We start from the raw sequence: 14,008 nt of genomic DNA on the forward strand, positions 1-14,008 counted from the left end.
TCAGGCTGGGTGCTCCCGCTCGGGATATTTAAAAAAAGGGTAAGAAAGGAGCTGAAGGCTGTAGGGGGGAGTCACAGGAAATAACACAAATATTTGTATAGAAATAGTAGGCTCTTGGCTGTTGTTCGGATCTGGAAATTATTAAAGGGTGAAGACAAACATCTGCCATCAATTAGCAAAGAGGAGGAATAACAAAAACTCCACTGTGTCACTGGAAATGGAGGCGCTGCGTTTCCTGCGCGGTTTGTCAGTGCCGCTGTGCTCTCCTCTGCTGAGGCTTTGCAGAACATTGGCTTTGGTGAGCGTGGAGCTTTTCTGGGGGTCTCAGAGAGGATTTAAGGATCTTTGGTCTGGAGCCCTCAGTTTGCACGTCACCAGCTGGTTGTTGAATTGTGGCAGGGGGTACAAAGATCGAAGTGAGCTGGGATCAGCAGAACCAGAGCGGAGGGAAGGACAAGCACTCATTCCTCCTCTGCTCCTTCCCTGCTTTCCATCTGTGTCCTGCTGCAAACCTGGCTGCTTCTTAACATCCTGGTGCTCAGATCCTGGAGGCACAAACCCTGACAGCATCTTGGAAAAGCCAAGGGGTTGTTTGGTGTGGGGTGGTCACCCCGGTGTTCTGCACCCCAGCCCAGGGTGGCTTGGGCAGAGTCCTTGTCCAAAAACTGGACACCAGTTTGGCCTCAGCTTTTGGGGATGTGAGTGGTCATTCTTGCATGAGGAAATACTTGTTGAAAGGACACACAGCAAGAGAGAAGTGACTGCAGACAGACACAGACCAGCGGGATGGTGGCAATGCTGGAGGTGATCAGTGTCACTCACAGAGTGGTCACACCCAGGCTCACAGAATCACTAAAGTTGGAAAAGACCTTCAGGATCATCACATCCAACCTTTGAGCAAACCCCACCATGCCCACTAAGCCATGAGCAGAGGTGGGACCCTCTCACAGCTGTTCCCCACAGACCCAGAGGCTCCTTCAGTCTGCAGGGCCAGATTGGTAAAATGCTCTTGGGCACCTTGGGGGGGAAGTTCTGACCCTGCTGTTCTCCCACAGAGTGCCCTGAGGGGACATTTGGGCCAGGCTGCCAGCATCCCTGTGCCTGTGGAGAAGCATCCTGCGACAGGAGCACGGGGCAGTGCCACTGCCCACCTGGCAGGACAGGACACGACTGTGCCCAAGGTGAGCGTGGGCAGCAAACACTCAGGGATTTTGGTGTAGAGGGAGGGATTTTGGTGTAGACCTATTAATTTTCTCTTACTAAAATTCATTTTACAAACACCCAGTGCAATTAGAATCATCTCTGTGGAAAATTAGAAAAAATTGCAGCTTTTGATAGTGAGTCTTAAACAAGACAGTGAAAAAGGTGAAGATGTTTTTGGCTGTCACAGTCCTCAGTGTAGGAGAGGAACCTTTCTTTATTGATGCATGTTTTTAATTGCCTTCACCAGATTACTCTTTAACTGCTGGAAAACTAGAGAGTCTGAAATGGAAAGCTTTTGCATGATTCTGCAGTACTGCAGCAGCTGGAAGGTATTAGTCACATAGAGATGTCCTGCTCCTAGAGTTTGGCTAAGCAGTGGAACTACGTGTGCACAGTCCTTACCATACATTTCAAGCTGAATTTTTTCCAGGCCCTGGAGCAACTTAGGACCAGTTGGAGAAGGATTCTTGCCCTGGTCTTAGCAGTTTAGCCTTTTGCTCCTTCTTGTCCTGGAGCAGTGACTGATGTGCTGTCCATGGTGTGACAGCAGCTGTGGGGTCCCTGCGCCAGCAGCTCCATTTCCCACCGAGGAGCCCTTGGAGCTCCCCGTGAGTGGATGCAAATCCAAAATTGGCATGAAAATGCTGGAGTGAGCTCAGAACAGCACTTAGAGAGGGCTGACACGCTGCCTGTGGGCCAGGCACGGCCGTGCTGGGCTCGCTGGGAGCCACGAGCTGCCAAAAAACCGCGCGTCTCACATGGGCACGGCAAGGACAGCGAGAGGGAACCCAAAAGGTCACACAGTTCCCTCTGCCACCTCGGCTCTGATCCCTGTGCTCTCTGTCTGCTCACACTCCAGCTTGCCCTGAGGGTCTCTGGGGACCAGGCTGCCAGGAGATCTGCCCTGACTGTGCCAACAACGCCAGCTGTGACCCTGCCACCGGAGCCTGTCTGTGCCAGCCTGGCTACACCGGCCAGCGCTGCCAGGATGGTGAGTGCAGGCTGGGCTGGGTGCCTGGCTGGAGTGTCCATCTCCAGCTGGACTGGGGGTATTTCAACATCCAGTGAGTGACCAGGCACTGCCATGCAGAGCAGGACAGGCTGAGCACTGTGTACATCTCTGTTCTGATGCCTAGGGGAGCTGGAGCAGAGGCTACACAGAGTTAAGGGAATAAAATGGGTGTTTATTGAGAGGCCTTCAAGGGTCACACCCTGGCAGCACCAGTGCCACAGTGGTGGCCCCTGCCTTGATGGCTCCAAGATGGAAGCAAAAGAGGGCTTGGTCCCAAGATCTCACACCTTTATACATTTTAGTCCATTTGCAAGCAAGCATCAACTGTCCAATTAATAGTCTCAAATTGTGAGGTTTCATCCTTCTTGCTTGCTGGCCCACCCTCCTCTTCTCGCGTTGTTAATGCTTATGGCCTGAAGTTTGAAGAAACTGTCCTTGAGTCCCCAGCTGGAATAGGACTGGTTTGTCTTTACCACCCAGGCACATTCAAGCAGAACAGAAAAACTTAGAACTTGAGGCATCAGTTTCCTCACTCTTTGGGGTACAGGCTTCAAAGTCCCTCTAGCCCTGTCTCCACCGTGGGTAACTTCTGCAGCAGGAGAAAGGGAGGAAAACGCTGAGCCCCTGGTCCCGTTCAGCACTTCGCTGGGGGTGTCAGAGCTGTGCCAGCAGCTCTGCTGAGGACCAGGGCTCCAGCAGCCTCCTGCAGTCCCTCCCTGCTTCCCTTGGCAGTGTGTCCACCCGGCTGGTTCGGTCCTGCCTGCCAGCTGAGCTGCAGCTGTGGCAATGAGGGACATTGCCATCCTGTGACGGGGACGTGCAGCTGCCCACCCGGCCGGACCGGGCTCCACTGCCAGCGAGGTACGGCCCCTGTGCCCTGCCACCCTCACCCCTGGCCACTCTGACTGTGCCAACAGTGCTGCCATCACTCTGTGCTTCATGCTGTGCCTCTGCCAGGGAAATCTCTCTGAAATCCTTGTGGTTTCCCCTCTGTGTCTGATGCTGGCGGTGCCATGGCCTGTCTGCAGCTGGTGCAGGCAGCACTGTGCCCACGCTGTGCTCTCAGGTGCACACCAGTGATGGGGCTCTGCTGTGTTTTTCCAGCCTGTGACCTGGGGCGCTGGGGCCCTGACTGTGCCCACGCCTGCAACTGCAGCAACAGCGACGGCAGCTGCAGCGCCGAGAGCGGGCAGTGCCTGTGCGAGGCTGGGTACACGGGCACCCGCTGCGAGCAGAGTGAGTGCTGCCCCTGCCCTGCCCTGCCCTGCCCTGCCCCTGCCCTGCTCCTGCCCTGCCCTGCCCCTGCCCTGCCCTGCGCATGCCCCAGCCCTGCCCTGCCCTGCCCTGCCCTGCTCCTGCTCCTTTCCCTGCCCCTGCCCCTGCCCTGCCCCTGCCCTGCCCTGCCCTGCCCTGCCCTGCCCTGTCCTGTCCCTGCCCCCTGCCCTGCCCTGCCCTGCCCCTGCCCTGCCCCTGCCCTGCCCTGCCCTGCCCTGCCCTGCTCCTGCTCCTTTCCCTGCCCCTGCCCCTGCCCTGCCCCTGCCCTGCCCCTGCCCTGCCCTGCCCTGTCCCTGCCCCTGCCCTGGCCCTGCCCTTACCCTGCCCCTGCCCCTGCCCCTGCCCTGCCCTGCCCTGCCCTGCCCCTGCCCTGCCCTGTCCCTGCCCTGCCCCTGCCCTGCCCCTGCCCTGCCCTGCCCTTCCCTGCTCCTGCCCTGCCCTGTCCCTGCCCCTGCCCCTGCCCTGCCCTGCCCTGCCCTGCCCTGCCCCTGCCCTGCCCTGCCCCTTCCCCTTCCCCTGCCCTGCCCTGCCCCTTTCCCTGCCCTGCCCCTGCCCTGCCCTGCCCCTGCCCTGCCCCTGCCCCTGCCCTGCCCTGCCCCTGCTCCTGCCACCTCCACACCCATCCAGGGCTGCAGGAGCTCCAGGGAAAGGCATTGCTGCAGCCCAGTGCCCTGCCCTGGCTGGGATGCTGACCCTGTCCCCAGGGTGTGGGTACACAGCTGTAACAAAAAGCAGCTGCTTGATATCTTTATTCCGTTCAGAATCCAAGCCCCTGCCTTGGGATGGCTTCTCTGGGAGGCAGGAAAGGACAGACTGCTCAGTGTCATTTCTTTCAGAGTGCCCAGAAGGGTGGTTTGGGCTGAGCTGTCAGCAGCAGTGTCAGTGTGACAATGGAGCCACCTGTGACCACGTCAGTGGGGCCTGTACCTGCAGCCCAGGCTGGCGAGGAACCTTCTGTGAGCACGGTGAGTACCTGCCCCAGGGCTCCATCCCACAGGGCTTGTGCTCCCTGTCTGGCTTTGTAATCCTGTTACAGCAAAGAGAATCCTCAGGATGGTCATGGGGGGAACAACAAGTCTGCACACTGCTGCCTCTGGTTTTATTTCTGGAGGGAAAATGTCTAGGGAAGAAAAAAATATAAAAAATAGGTGGCCCAACTGCTGTGGTCACCCAAATGTGTACGTGTAGCACACAGGGCTTGGAGCAGCCTCTTGGAGGGGCTCCTGGTGCATGGATCCAGCTCCCCCAGCAGCCTCTCCTCGAGCTGTCACTCTCCTGATCCACCACTGCCCTCTCCTGTACCTGCAATGTCCACAGTGCACTCACATCCAATATCTCTGCCCTTAGCACTGGCTCTCACACTGGTGCAGCCACAAAGGGGCAGGCACCTTTCCCCACGGGGAGGGCTCCAGCTCTGCATTTTTTGTGGATTTCTCTTTGTTTTCCACAGCCTGCCCTGATGGATTTTATGGACTGGAGTGTCGACAAGCCTGTGACTGCCTGAATGGTGCCCAGTGTGACCCTGTGACGGGACAGTGCCAATGTCCCCCAGGCTGGACTGGCCCTCACTGTGCCCAGGGTAGGTGTCTGTGCCCAGGGCAGGTGTCTGTGCCCAGGACAGGTCTCTGTGCCCAGGACAGGTCCCTGTGCCCAGGACAGGTGTCTGTGGGAAGTGCCACCCTGCCCTCCATGGGCACTCTGGAGCCAGGGCTGTCTCTGCTGCCAGGTCATAGGAACTGAGTATCTGTGTTGTCCCATTTGTGATTTTCTCTGTGTGGAATTTAATTTGGGTTTGGACTGGGGGGCTCTGCCTGGGCTTGTTGTGATTTGGATGTAATGAGGGCTTGGGCATCCAGCAAAACTGCTTCCAAATAGATGAAGGATGATGTGTCTGTGTTCAGATGTCAGGCCTGCAAAACCCCCTCACACAGCAGCCAAGCACCACTGACAGACCCTCTGCCAGCCTTGGGAGGTTGGTAGGAGCCTGGCTGCTGGAATTCCCTCCACTCCTGCTTACTCTGCTCCCCTGCAGCGTGCCAGGAGAACAGGTACGGCCAGAACTGCAGCCAGACCTGCCACTGCTTCAACAACGCCAGCTGCAGCCCCGTCAGCGGGCACTGCCTCTGCCCTGAGGGCTGGACAGGAGCCTCGTGCCAGCAAGGTAACCCTTCCCAGCCCTGGCAGCACGGCAAGGAAGGAATGCCATTCCTCGGGGTGGCTGGAATGCTGCTGCCTCTCAAACACCAAAAGTTTTGTGGGCAGCTGAACAGCCTTAGGGGTGTTATTGGTTTTCTGTATCAGACCAGCCACCCACAGCGTGACACAAACCTCCAGAGCTGTGTCCTGACCGGGATGTTTGTCCTGTTTCTCCCTCAGCCTGCCCAGTGGGTTTTTTTGGGAAGAACTGCCAGCAGCGCTGCCTCTGCCAGAACGGTGGCACCTGTGACCCGGCCACGGGGGCCTGTGCTTGCCCTGCAGGCTGGACAGGGCTGGCCTGCGAGCTGGGTGAGGAACCAGCCAGGACAGCAGCTCTGGGGGACACAGATCCTGGTTTGGAATGGTTTGTGGAGGTTGAGGTGACGTGTAGGGGTTGGGTCCTTGATGCGCGTGCGGGGCAGTGGGAGATGGGAGGGTGGGTGCCAGGACAGTGTCTCACCCTGTGCCCCTGCCAGCCTGTGCCCAGGGACAGCATGGCCCGGACTGCCAGCAGCGCTGTGAGTGCCAGCACGGGGGGCTCTGTGACCGCCACACCGGGCTCTGCCTCTGCCAGCCCGGCTGGACCGGCCCCGAGTGCCAGACACGTGAGTGGGGCATGAGGGGGCTGGACTGGGCATCCAGGGCTCTGCCAGGGCCTGGGGCTGCACAGGGAGGGGCTGGGGGCTGGACTGGGCATCCAGGGCTCTGCCAGCACCTGGGGCTGCACAGGGAGGGGCTGGGGGCTGCTCTGGGCATCCAGGGCTCTGCCAGCGCCTGGGGCTGCACAGGGAGGGGCTGGGGGCTGCTCTGGGCATCCAGGGCTCTGAGAGCGCCTGGGGCTGCACAGGGAGGGGCTGGGGGCTGCTCTGGGCATCCAGGGCTCTGCCAGGGCCTGGGGCTGCACAGGGAGGGGCTGGGGGCTTCAGCAAAGACAGGAAATTCAGATTGCAGCTAGCAGAGGGCTGGCAGTGCCATGGTGTTGGCTGTGCCCCAGTTTTGCCCACTGCTGCCCTTTCTCCTTCCACTGAGTCCCAGAGGGGTTTGGGTGGGAAGGGACCTTAAAGATCATCCAGTTCCAGCCCCACCTGGTTCCTGTTGTCTGAGGGCTGTCCTGAAAGTGCTGGTGCACACCCAGAGCAGCCTGTGGCAGTGCTGGTGGGATTCTCAAAGGCACAGACCCCCAGGAACCAGTGCAGAACCACAGGCTCCAAGCAGGGATGAAGGCAGGGCAGCACCCTGTATGCTGAAAGCAAAATGCCAAGGGAGGAACCTCCTCTGCCACAGTTATTTTAATGGATCATCCCCTTTCCATTCCTCCTTCTGTATCACACTGACCCTCAGGGCCTGGCTTTGCTCCCAAGCCCCACCAAACCATGGCATTTGTCCCTTGGTGGCTCTGTGCCTGCTGTACCCTTAGTTGTCACACACACCCTGGCAATCTCCTTCCCGTTAGGCAGGGTTTGAAAAGGCTCTTGGCCTTTGGAGCAGTGACAGGGACCTCATCACGTTATCAGCACACCAAGCAGAGATCCACAAGCTTCTTCCCTTCTGGGGTCACGACACCTCAGCTTGGCACGTCCTTAAATCAGGGTGTGAAGTGCAGTGGCAGCTCTGGCAGCTGACATCTGGCACAAGGCACTGCCACCAGAGCCTCAGCTGCCACCAGCCACTCTCAGGTTTCCTGCTGGGAATGTCTGGCTGTAAACAGCTCTGCTGGCAGCTGAGGCTTGGCCACACAAATCACCTCATGGATCCTGTCACATCCTGAGGGGCAGTGTCCCCTCCCAGCATTGCCACATGCTGCCAGCACCCCGCACAGCCTCAGCAGCACCAGGCAGTGTTATGCACTTCTGTAATTAATTTCAATATAAATGAATGAAGAAACCAATCCTAAAGATAGATATTATGCTGGTTTTTTGACAAAATAACTAATCTAGGGTCCTGTCAGCTCCCCATGGCTGTATTTCAATCTGCCTGTGTGTGCACAAGAGACAGACCCAGTCAGCTGTGGAACTACTGGGAAAAAGCCCTAAAAGTCACTTTTTTGTGTAACTTGTCCTCTCTGCTGTGTTTTCATGCCTGCAGCTTGTCCAGAGGGGCTGTTTGGGGCACGCTGTGAGGAGCTCTGTGACTGTGGGGACAACATCTCGTGCCACCATGTCACCGGTGTTTGTGACTGCCCCCAGGGCTGGAGGGGCCGGCGCTGCGAGAAAGGTGAGGAACACTCCTGGGTAAGGGAAACCCAGGGAAACATCGGCTTCTCCAGAGCCTGGGAAGAGGCAAACTTCATTTTTAATGAGAATTACAAAATATTTTGAGGCTGTGACACAAGATGCTGCTGGTCTGGGGCACTCCTTGGGCTCTGATGCTTTCCAGGCTTTAGCAACAACTTAAAATCCAGGCAGGAGATTCATATCCCACTTGCTGTTTGTTTTCCCACAGCCTGCCTGCCAGGTTTCTTTGGGAAGAACTGTGCCAGTCGCTGTGCCTGTCCCCTGGGAGTGCCCTGCCACCATGTCACCGGGCAGTGCGGCTGCCCGCCAGGACTGACCGGCTCTGGATGTGAAAAACGTGAGGAGATGGGAATGGGGCTCTCACAGCTCTGCTGACAGCCTCTGGGAACAGCATGGGTCAAGCAGTTCCTACAGAAAATAGAAGGAAAAAAAATAAATAAGATAAACAAGGAAAAAACAGCCCCAGAGCAGAGCTGTGCCAAGGAGCAACTCCCAGTCTGGCAGCTGGGTGCATGCCTGTGGAATGTCAGCGGGGCAGAGGGAGCCAAGTGGGAAATCAGAGCTGGGTATTTATCCAGAGGATTAGCAATAAATCACTATTAAAATGAGCTCCTGTGGGTATGAGCAAGTCTGGAAGAGGCAGAGATGTGTGAGCACGTTCCTTACGCAGAGGACAGTGCTGGATTTGCCCTCTCTGTGTGTGGAGCTTGAAGAAAAGTGAGGGCAGGTAGGGCTGGCACAGCAAAAGGCATCTGATGCCTTTGAGAGCTCGCCTTTCCTTTCAATCCAAGTATTTCCTGGAGTGAATGAGCCTTTTGCATGAGAGTCCCTTTGCATTTTGGGTGGTGGAGAATTTCACTGCCATAAAAGGCTCTCTAAATCCTGGCTTAAAATAAAATGTTTTTAAAAAAGCCTTGCAGAGAGGGGTGGGATGGCCCCTGAGCCACCTTGGTGCCCTGTCTCCTCACAGCCTGCCTGCCAGGGACCTTCGGGGAGGGCTGTGCTCACATCTGCCACTGCTCCGGAGCCACCCAGGAATGTCACCCTGTCACCGGGGCCTGTGTCTGCCCCCCCGGCTTCCACGGGCCCTCCTGCCAGCTGGGTGAGTCCTGCTCTGGTCCCACTGCATCCCCTTTGCAGGCTGACAATCCTGAAATGCGGCTGCCTGAGGGATGTGTGTGTGTGAGCTGAGTTCTGGGTGTGACAGATGGGTCAGAACCAGCCTGGCACGGACTGCTCCCAGCAGAGCTCTGGGAGTGAAACATCTGCAAACCCACCTGCTGGACCTTGTCCTTGTGTTTTATCCGCTGTTTTTTGTCCCCTCAGAGTGCTCCCCGGGCTGGTACGGCCGTGGCTGTGAGCGGCAGTGCCAGTGCAGGAACGGGGGACGCTGTGACACCGCCACGGGGATGTGCCACTGCCCCGCCGGCTTCATCGGCGCTGACTGCGGCATCGGTGAGCGCTGCTGCGGCCACGGGGGCTGGGAAGGCAGGGGAGCATCCTCAGGGGGACGTCAGGGATGGGAGATACCCACAGAAAGGCTACTGAGCCTGCGGGGGATGAGCAGCACACCCTGAGGAAAGCTCCTCGTGTCCTTTGTCCACTGTGCTGGCAGCTGTCCCCTCCTGCTGTGTCCCAGGGAATGAGCCTGCAGATGATGATGCAGATGTTTGCTGTCTGCCTTAGCCACGGAAACATTTTTCTGCTCTGTTTATTTTATGATAAAGTGAATTCTCCTGACACCATGTCCCAACTGTATTGCTGTACAGCCACTTGGAGCAACCTGGCTTGGTGGGAGGTGTCCGTGCTCATGGCAGTGGATTTGGGAACAGATGATCTTTAAGGGCTCTTCCAACCCAAACCATTCATTCCATGATTCTATGGCACAGCAGGGCAGGGCTGGAGGCTCCTTCTGCCTCCCATCACTCAGCTCCAGTGCTGTGCAAAACTTTTCCTCTCCCACCTCCCACCTCCCCAGCCCTGCTCTGGCCTGACCGAGGTTTTCCTCCCTCCAGCATGCCCCGCTGGCCGCTACGGCCAGGACTGTGCAGGGCTGTGCCCCTGCGGGGTTGGTGTCCCCTGCCACCCTGTCACCGGAGACTGCGTGTGCCCTCCGGGCAGAGCCGGCCCCACCTGCGAGCAAGGCAAGTGTGGGTCGGGCATCGGTTCTGGGGAAGTTCCTGGGCAGGAAATTATTTCCTGAGATCTCTGCTCGTGGTCCCTGTGCCCGCAGGTTGTGAGCAGCATCGCTACGGGCTGGGCTGCCAGCAGCGCTGCTCCTGCCGCAACGGGGGCGTCTGTGACACCGCCGATGGCTCCTGCTCGTGTGCGCCGGGATGGACCGGGAAATCCTGCGAGTCAGGTAACCCTGGAAGGATTGTCCCGCACCTGGCTCCAGTTCCTGTTATCCCAGCCGTGCTCGGCGCTCCCAAGTGCGGCTGCTGAGCAGCTCTGCCGCTCGCTGTCCCGCAGAATGCCCTTCGGGAACGTTCGGTGCCGCCTGCCAGCTGCGCTGCTCCTGCCTGCACAACGCCACCTGCGACCCGGCCACGGGCACCTGCCGCTGTCCCGCGGGCCACTACGGGCCCCTGTGCGAGCACAGTGAGTGCGACACGGCGGGGACACCCTGGGCTTGGGGCGTGGGGCGGGCTAAAGCCCGGGGAGAAGGACGGCAGGACACGGGGTGTGACACTGGTGTCGCATCCCGCGGGGTAGGACAGGGGTGTGACACTGGTGTCGCATCCCGCGGGGTAGGACAGGGGTGTGACACTGGTGTCGCATCCCGCGGGGTAGGACAGGGGTGTGACAGCGGTGTCGCAGGACACGGGGCTCTCCCTGCAGGACACGGGTGTGACACCGCGAGGCTTTCCCTGCGGGACACGGGGGTGACAGCGGTGTCACATCCCGCGGGGCAGGACACGAGTGTGACACTGATGTCACATCCCGCGGGGCTCTCCCTGTAGGACACAGCTGTGACAGCAGTGTCACACACCGCGGAGCTCTCCCTGCAGGACAAGGGGTGACACCAGTGTCACACTCTGCGGGGCTCTCTTTGCAGGACAGGGGTGTGACACCGCGGGGCTCTCTCTGCAGGACATGGGGGTGACACCAGTGTCACACCCCGCGGGGCTCTCCCTGCAGGACACGGATGTGACACCGGTGTCACACCCCGCGGGGCTCTCCCTTTTCCAAGGGTTCCCAGCGAGCCCTTCGCAGCAGCAGCGGCCGAGAGGGGATGTTTTACCCCTGTGTGACCCCACGGTCGCAGCGGTGCCTCCCACAGCCCGCACATCCCCGCCGCCCGGAGGTTTTGGATGCTGAGCCATACCGCGGAGCTGCGCTGGGAGCGCCTGGGCACACGTCGGGCAGGAAGGCTCTCTGCTTCTCCCTGCTGGGCTGACCGAGGCTGTGCCGCACAGCTCGGCTCGCCCACGCTCTAACGAGCTTTTCCCGTGCCAGGCTGTCCCGCGGGTTTCCACGGGCTGGGCTGCCGGGAGCGCTGTGACTGCGAGCACGGGGCTGGCTGTGACCCCGCCACCGGGCGCTGCCGGTGTCCCCCCGGGCTGCGGGGCGAGCGCTGTCACACAGGTACCTCCCGTCCTCCTCGCCCTTCCCGGGGGTCCCCGAGGGCCAGGCACGCAGGGCTGGGGCTATACTCCGTGTCTCACACAGGCTGCGAGGAAGGGACGTACGGAGAGGGGTGCCAGCATCTCTGCGACTGCCCCAGCGATGTCCCCTGTGACCCGGCCACGGGGCGCTGCCTGTGCCCCCCGGGCAAAACCGGCCCCAGGTGTGCTGCAGGTGAGCTGGGCAGGGGAGCCAGGGGGATGTGCCACGGGGGTTTTGCTCCAGGAAGCTGGGACGGGCTTTTTTCTGGTGTGTGTCACCTCAAAGAGCGAGAGGGGCAGTGGCACTCACCTCTCTGGCCCCTGTTCGTAGTCAGATCTGAATGCAAATTGTCCCGCAGCCTCCAGAGCCCGTGTGTTCAGGGTGACACGGTCAAAATGCTGAAGGGACATCCTGGTGGCCTGTCCTGTGCCACCACAACACAAAGCTCTCTGTGCCCTATCCCGCACCCAGCACAGGCAGGCTCTGTCTGCAGCACCCCGGACAAGCTCCGAGCGCTCCTGCTCGGTGCTGCCCCAGCAGCCTGAGCAGCCCTGTGCCCTCCGCAGAGTGCCTGCCCACCCGCTTCGGCCCCGACTGCCGCCTGCCGTGCCAGTGTGCCCCCAGCCATTCCTACTGCAATGCCCGGAACGGGCAGTGCCTCTGCCTGAACGGCCGCACCGGACCCACCTGCCGGGAAGGTGAGGGCAGGGAAGGGACAAGGTGGGGAATCCCTGGGCAGAGCACGAGGGGAGGCTGTGCTGGTGCTCAGGGTGTGGCTCCTGTCCCCGGGGTTGGGTTTGGGAGCAGTAAATGAACTCAATCCAGTCACTTCTGTAGCACCTGCCCAAGCCCCTCGGTTGGTCTGACCTGTTTGGTCACTGCAGCCACGATGGAGGTTCATGAAGTCTCAGAAACTAAAGATGTTTAACAGCCTGACCACAAATGTGCCCCTGGAAAAGCCAGGGCACAAATCCCACTCTGTGATGAGCACACTGGAACAATGATCCCGTGCACTAACAGCAGTGGGAAAGTCTCACACTCCTCATTTCTGCCCAAGCCATGACTGAGCCTGCTGGCTCAGAGCACGCTGTGGGTGCTGGGCAGGGGGGTCTGACCCAAACCTACAGACTCGGACCAGTGCTCCCAGTGGGGAGGGGAATGGGGCTGTGCCCCCAGGCAGGGCAGCAGTGTGGAGGGTCAGCAGGACTGCCCACAGCACGGACTGACCTGTCCTGTCTTCCCTTGCAGCCATGCAGTCCCTGCCACCCACCAGGCCACCACCATCCCCGGAGGAGCTCCGGCCAGTGGAGCAGTAGGTCCTGGAGCACTCCCTTGGTTTAACCAAGCAGCCACCTGAAGAAGCCAATGACCTGTAATGAACTCATTTATGAGCCACATGAGCAGCTCTGCTCTCCTGACCCCCCCAGCTGCTGCTTTTGGGGTGGTGTGAGTGGGGCTGAAGTGCCCAGTATAACCAGTTCACTGTGCCAGCGCGGGCTGGCCGTGAGGACACGTGTGCCCACACCAGTGCATGCCTTTGGCCAGAGACCAAATGACCAGTTCAGAAGGCATCAATTCTGGCCAGGGGACAGAGGACTTTGACAGCTTGTGACACATTGCTGGCCTTCAACTTTTAGGTGCTGGGCTTGGGGAGGGGGCTGAAATCGTGGTCCAAATCAGGTATTTATGCATCAATATTTATGGGAAGCTGCACCACAGTGTTGTCAGGACTGACAGCTGGCAGTGCCTGGCTCTCCTGAGACTGGGCCTCCTATGGATGCACCACCTCACTTGAACTATTTTTTTTTAAATTTGAATTTTCCGTGGTGTTTTACTGTAAATGGCTGTTTGCCAGGGGAAAACCTGCAGGGCTCCAGCACTCACCTGCAGAGCTGGTGCCTCCTTGCTGACAGAACAGGCTGTGCTGGCGAAGCTTGGCAGGGACCTGGAGCCTGTTCTTCATGCCAGGAGTTTGTCAGCCCATGGCCCTGCTGTGTCACTTACTCCAAGAAGAAGGAAGTCTAAATCAGGTGTGGCATTCAGAGACACTGCTTGGATGGAGACAAAGGGCTCACACATCTGATCAATGCAAATCCGGTTGGAATGGCCTTGCCCAGCCCTGAATCCTGAGTTATTTTGCAATTCCAGTCATAGCCAGGAGCTGCCTACCTGCAGCAGCAGGGAATGTCACCACTCCAGTGTCACCACATCCCCCTGGCCGGGGCCCAGGGCCCCCTTTGTTTGCACAAAGCTCCTGGGCAGGTGAAACCACTGCCAGAGGAACCCCAGCTCTGCAGAGAAAAGGGACAGCCCTGTCCCATCCATCCCATCCCATCCCATCCCATCCCATCCCATCCCATCCCATCCCATCCCATCCCATCCCATCCCATCCCATCCCATCCCATCCCATCCCATCCCATCCCATCCCATCCCATCCCATCCCATCCCATCCCATCCCATCCCATCCCATCCCATCCCA

At 59.1% G+C, this 14,008-nt stretch overlaps 1 protein-coding gene across 1 annotated transcript in view; it reads left to right on the forward strand.

Annotated features, from left to right (window-relative positions):
- Window positions 1–13,292, forward strand: part of MEGF6 (multiple EGF like domains 6) — an 84,973-nt gene extending 71,681 nt beyond the window's left edge. The window contains 20 exon segments of the mRNA XM_033079873.2: window positions 1,056–1,181; window positions 2,063–2,194; window positions 2,948–3,076; window positions 3,320–3,451; window positions 4,327–4,455; window positions 4,941–5,069; window positions 5,523–5,651; window positions 5,867–5,995; window positions 6,163–6,291; window positions 7,772–7,900; window positions 8,129–8,257; window positions 8,891–9,022; window positions 9,247–9,375; window positions 9,936–10,064; window positions 10,154–10,282; window positions 10,393–10,521; window positions 11,380–11,508; window positions 11,593–11,721; window positions 12,096–12,227; window positions 12,778–13,292. Coding sequence (XP_032935764.1) covers window positions 1,056–1,181; window positions 2,063–2,194; window positions 2,948–3,076; window positions 3,320–3,451; window positions 4,327–4,455; window positions 4,941–5,069; window positions 5,523–5,651; window positions 5,867–5,995; window positions 6,163–6,291; window positions 7,772–7,900; window positions 8,129–8,257; window positions 8,891–9,022; window positions 9,247–9,375; window positions 9,936–10,064; window positions 10,154–10,282; window positions 10,393–10,521; window positions 11,380–11,508; window positions 11,593–11,721; window positions 12,096–12,227; window positions 12,778–12,845 — 2,528 coding nt within the window. The 3' untranslated portion in view covers window positions 12,846–13,292.
- Window positions 13,293–14,008: the final 716 nt, after the last annotated feature.

Source organism: Catharus ustulatus, chromosome 24, assembly GCF_009819885.2.
Source record: "Catharus ustulatus isolate bCatUst1 chromosome 24, bCatUst1.pri.v2, whole genome shotgun sequence".
NCBI classification, from domain to species: Eukaryota; Metazoa; Chordata; class Aves; order Passeriformes; family Turdidae; genus Catharus; species Catharus ustulatus.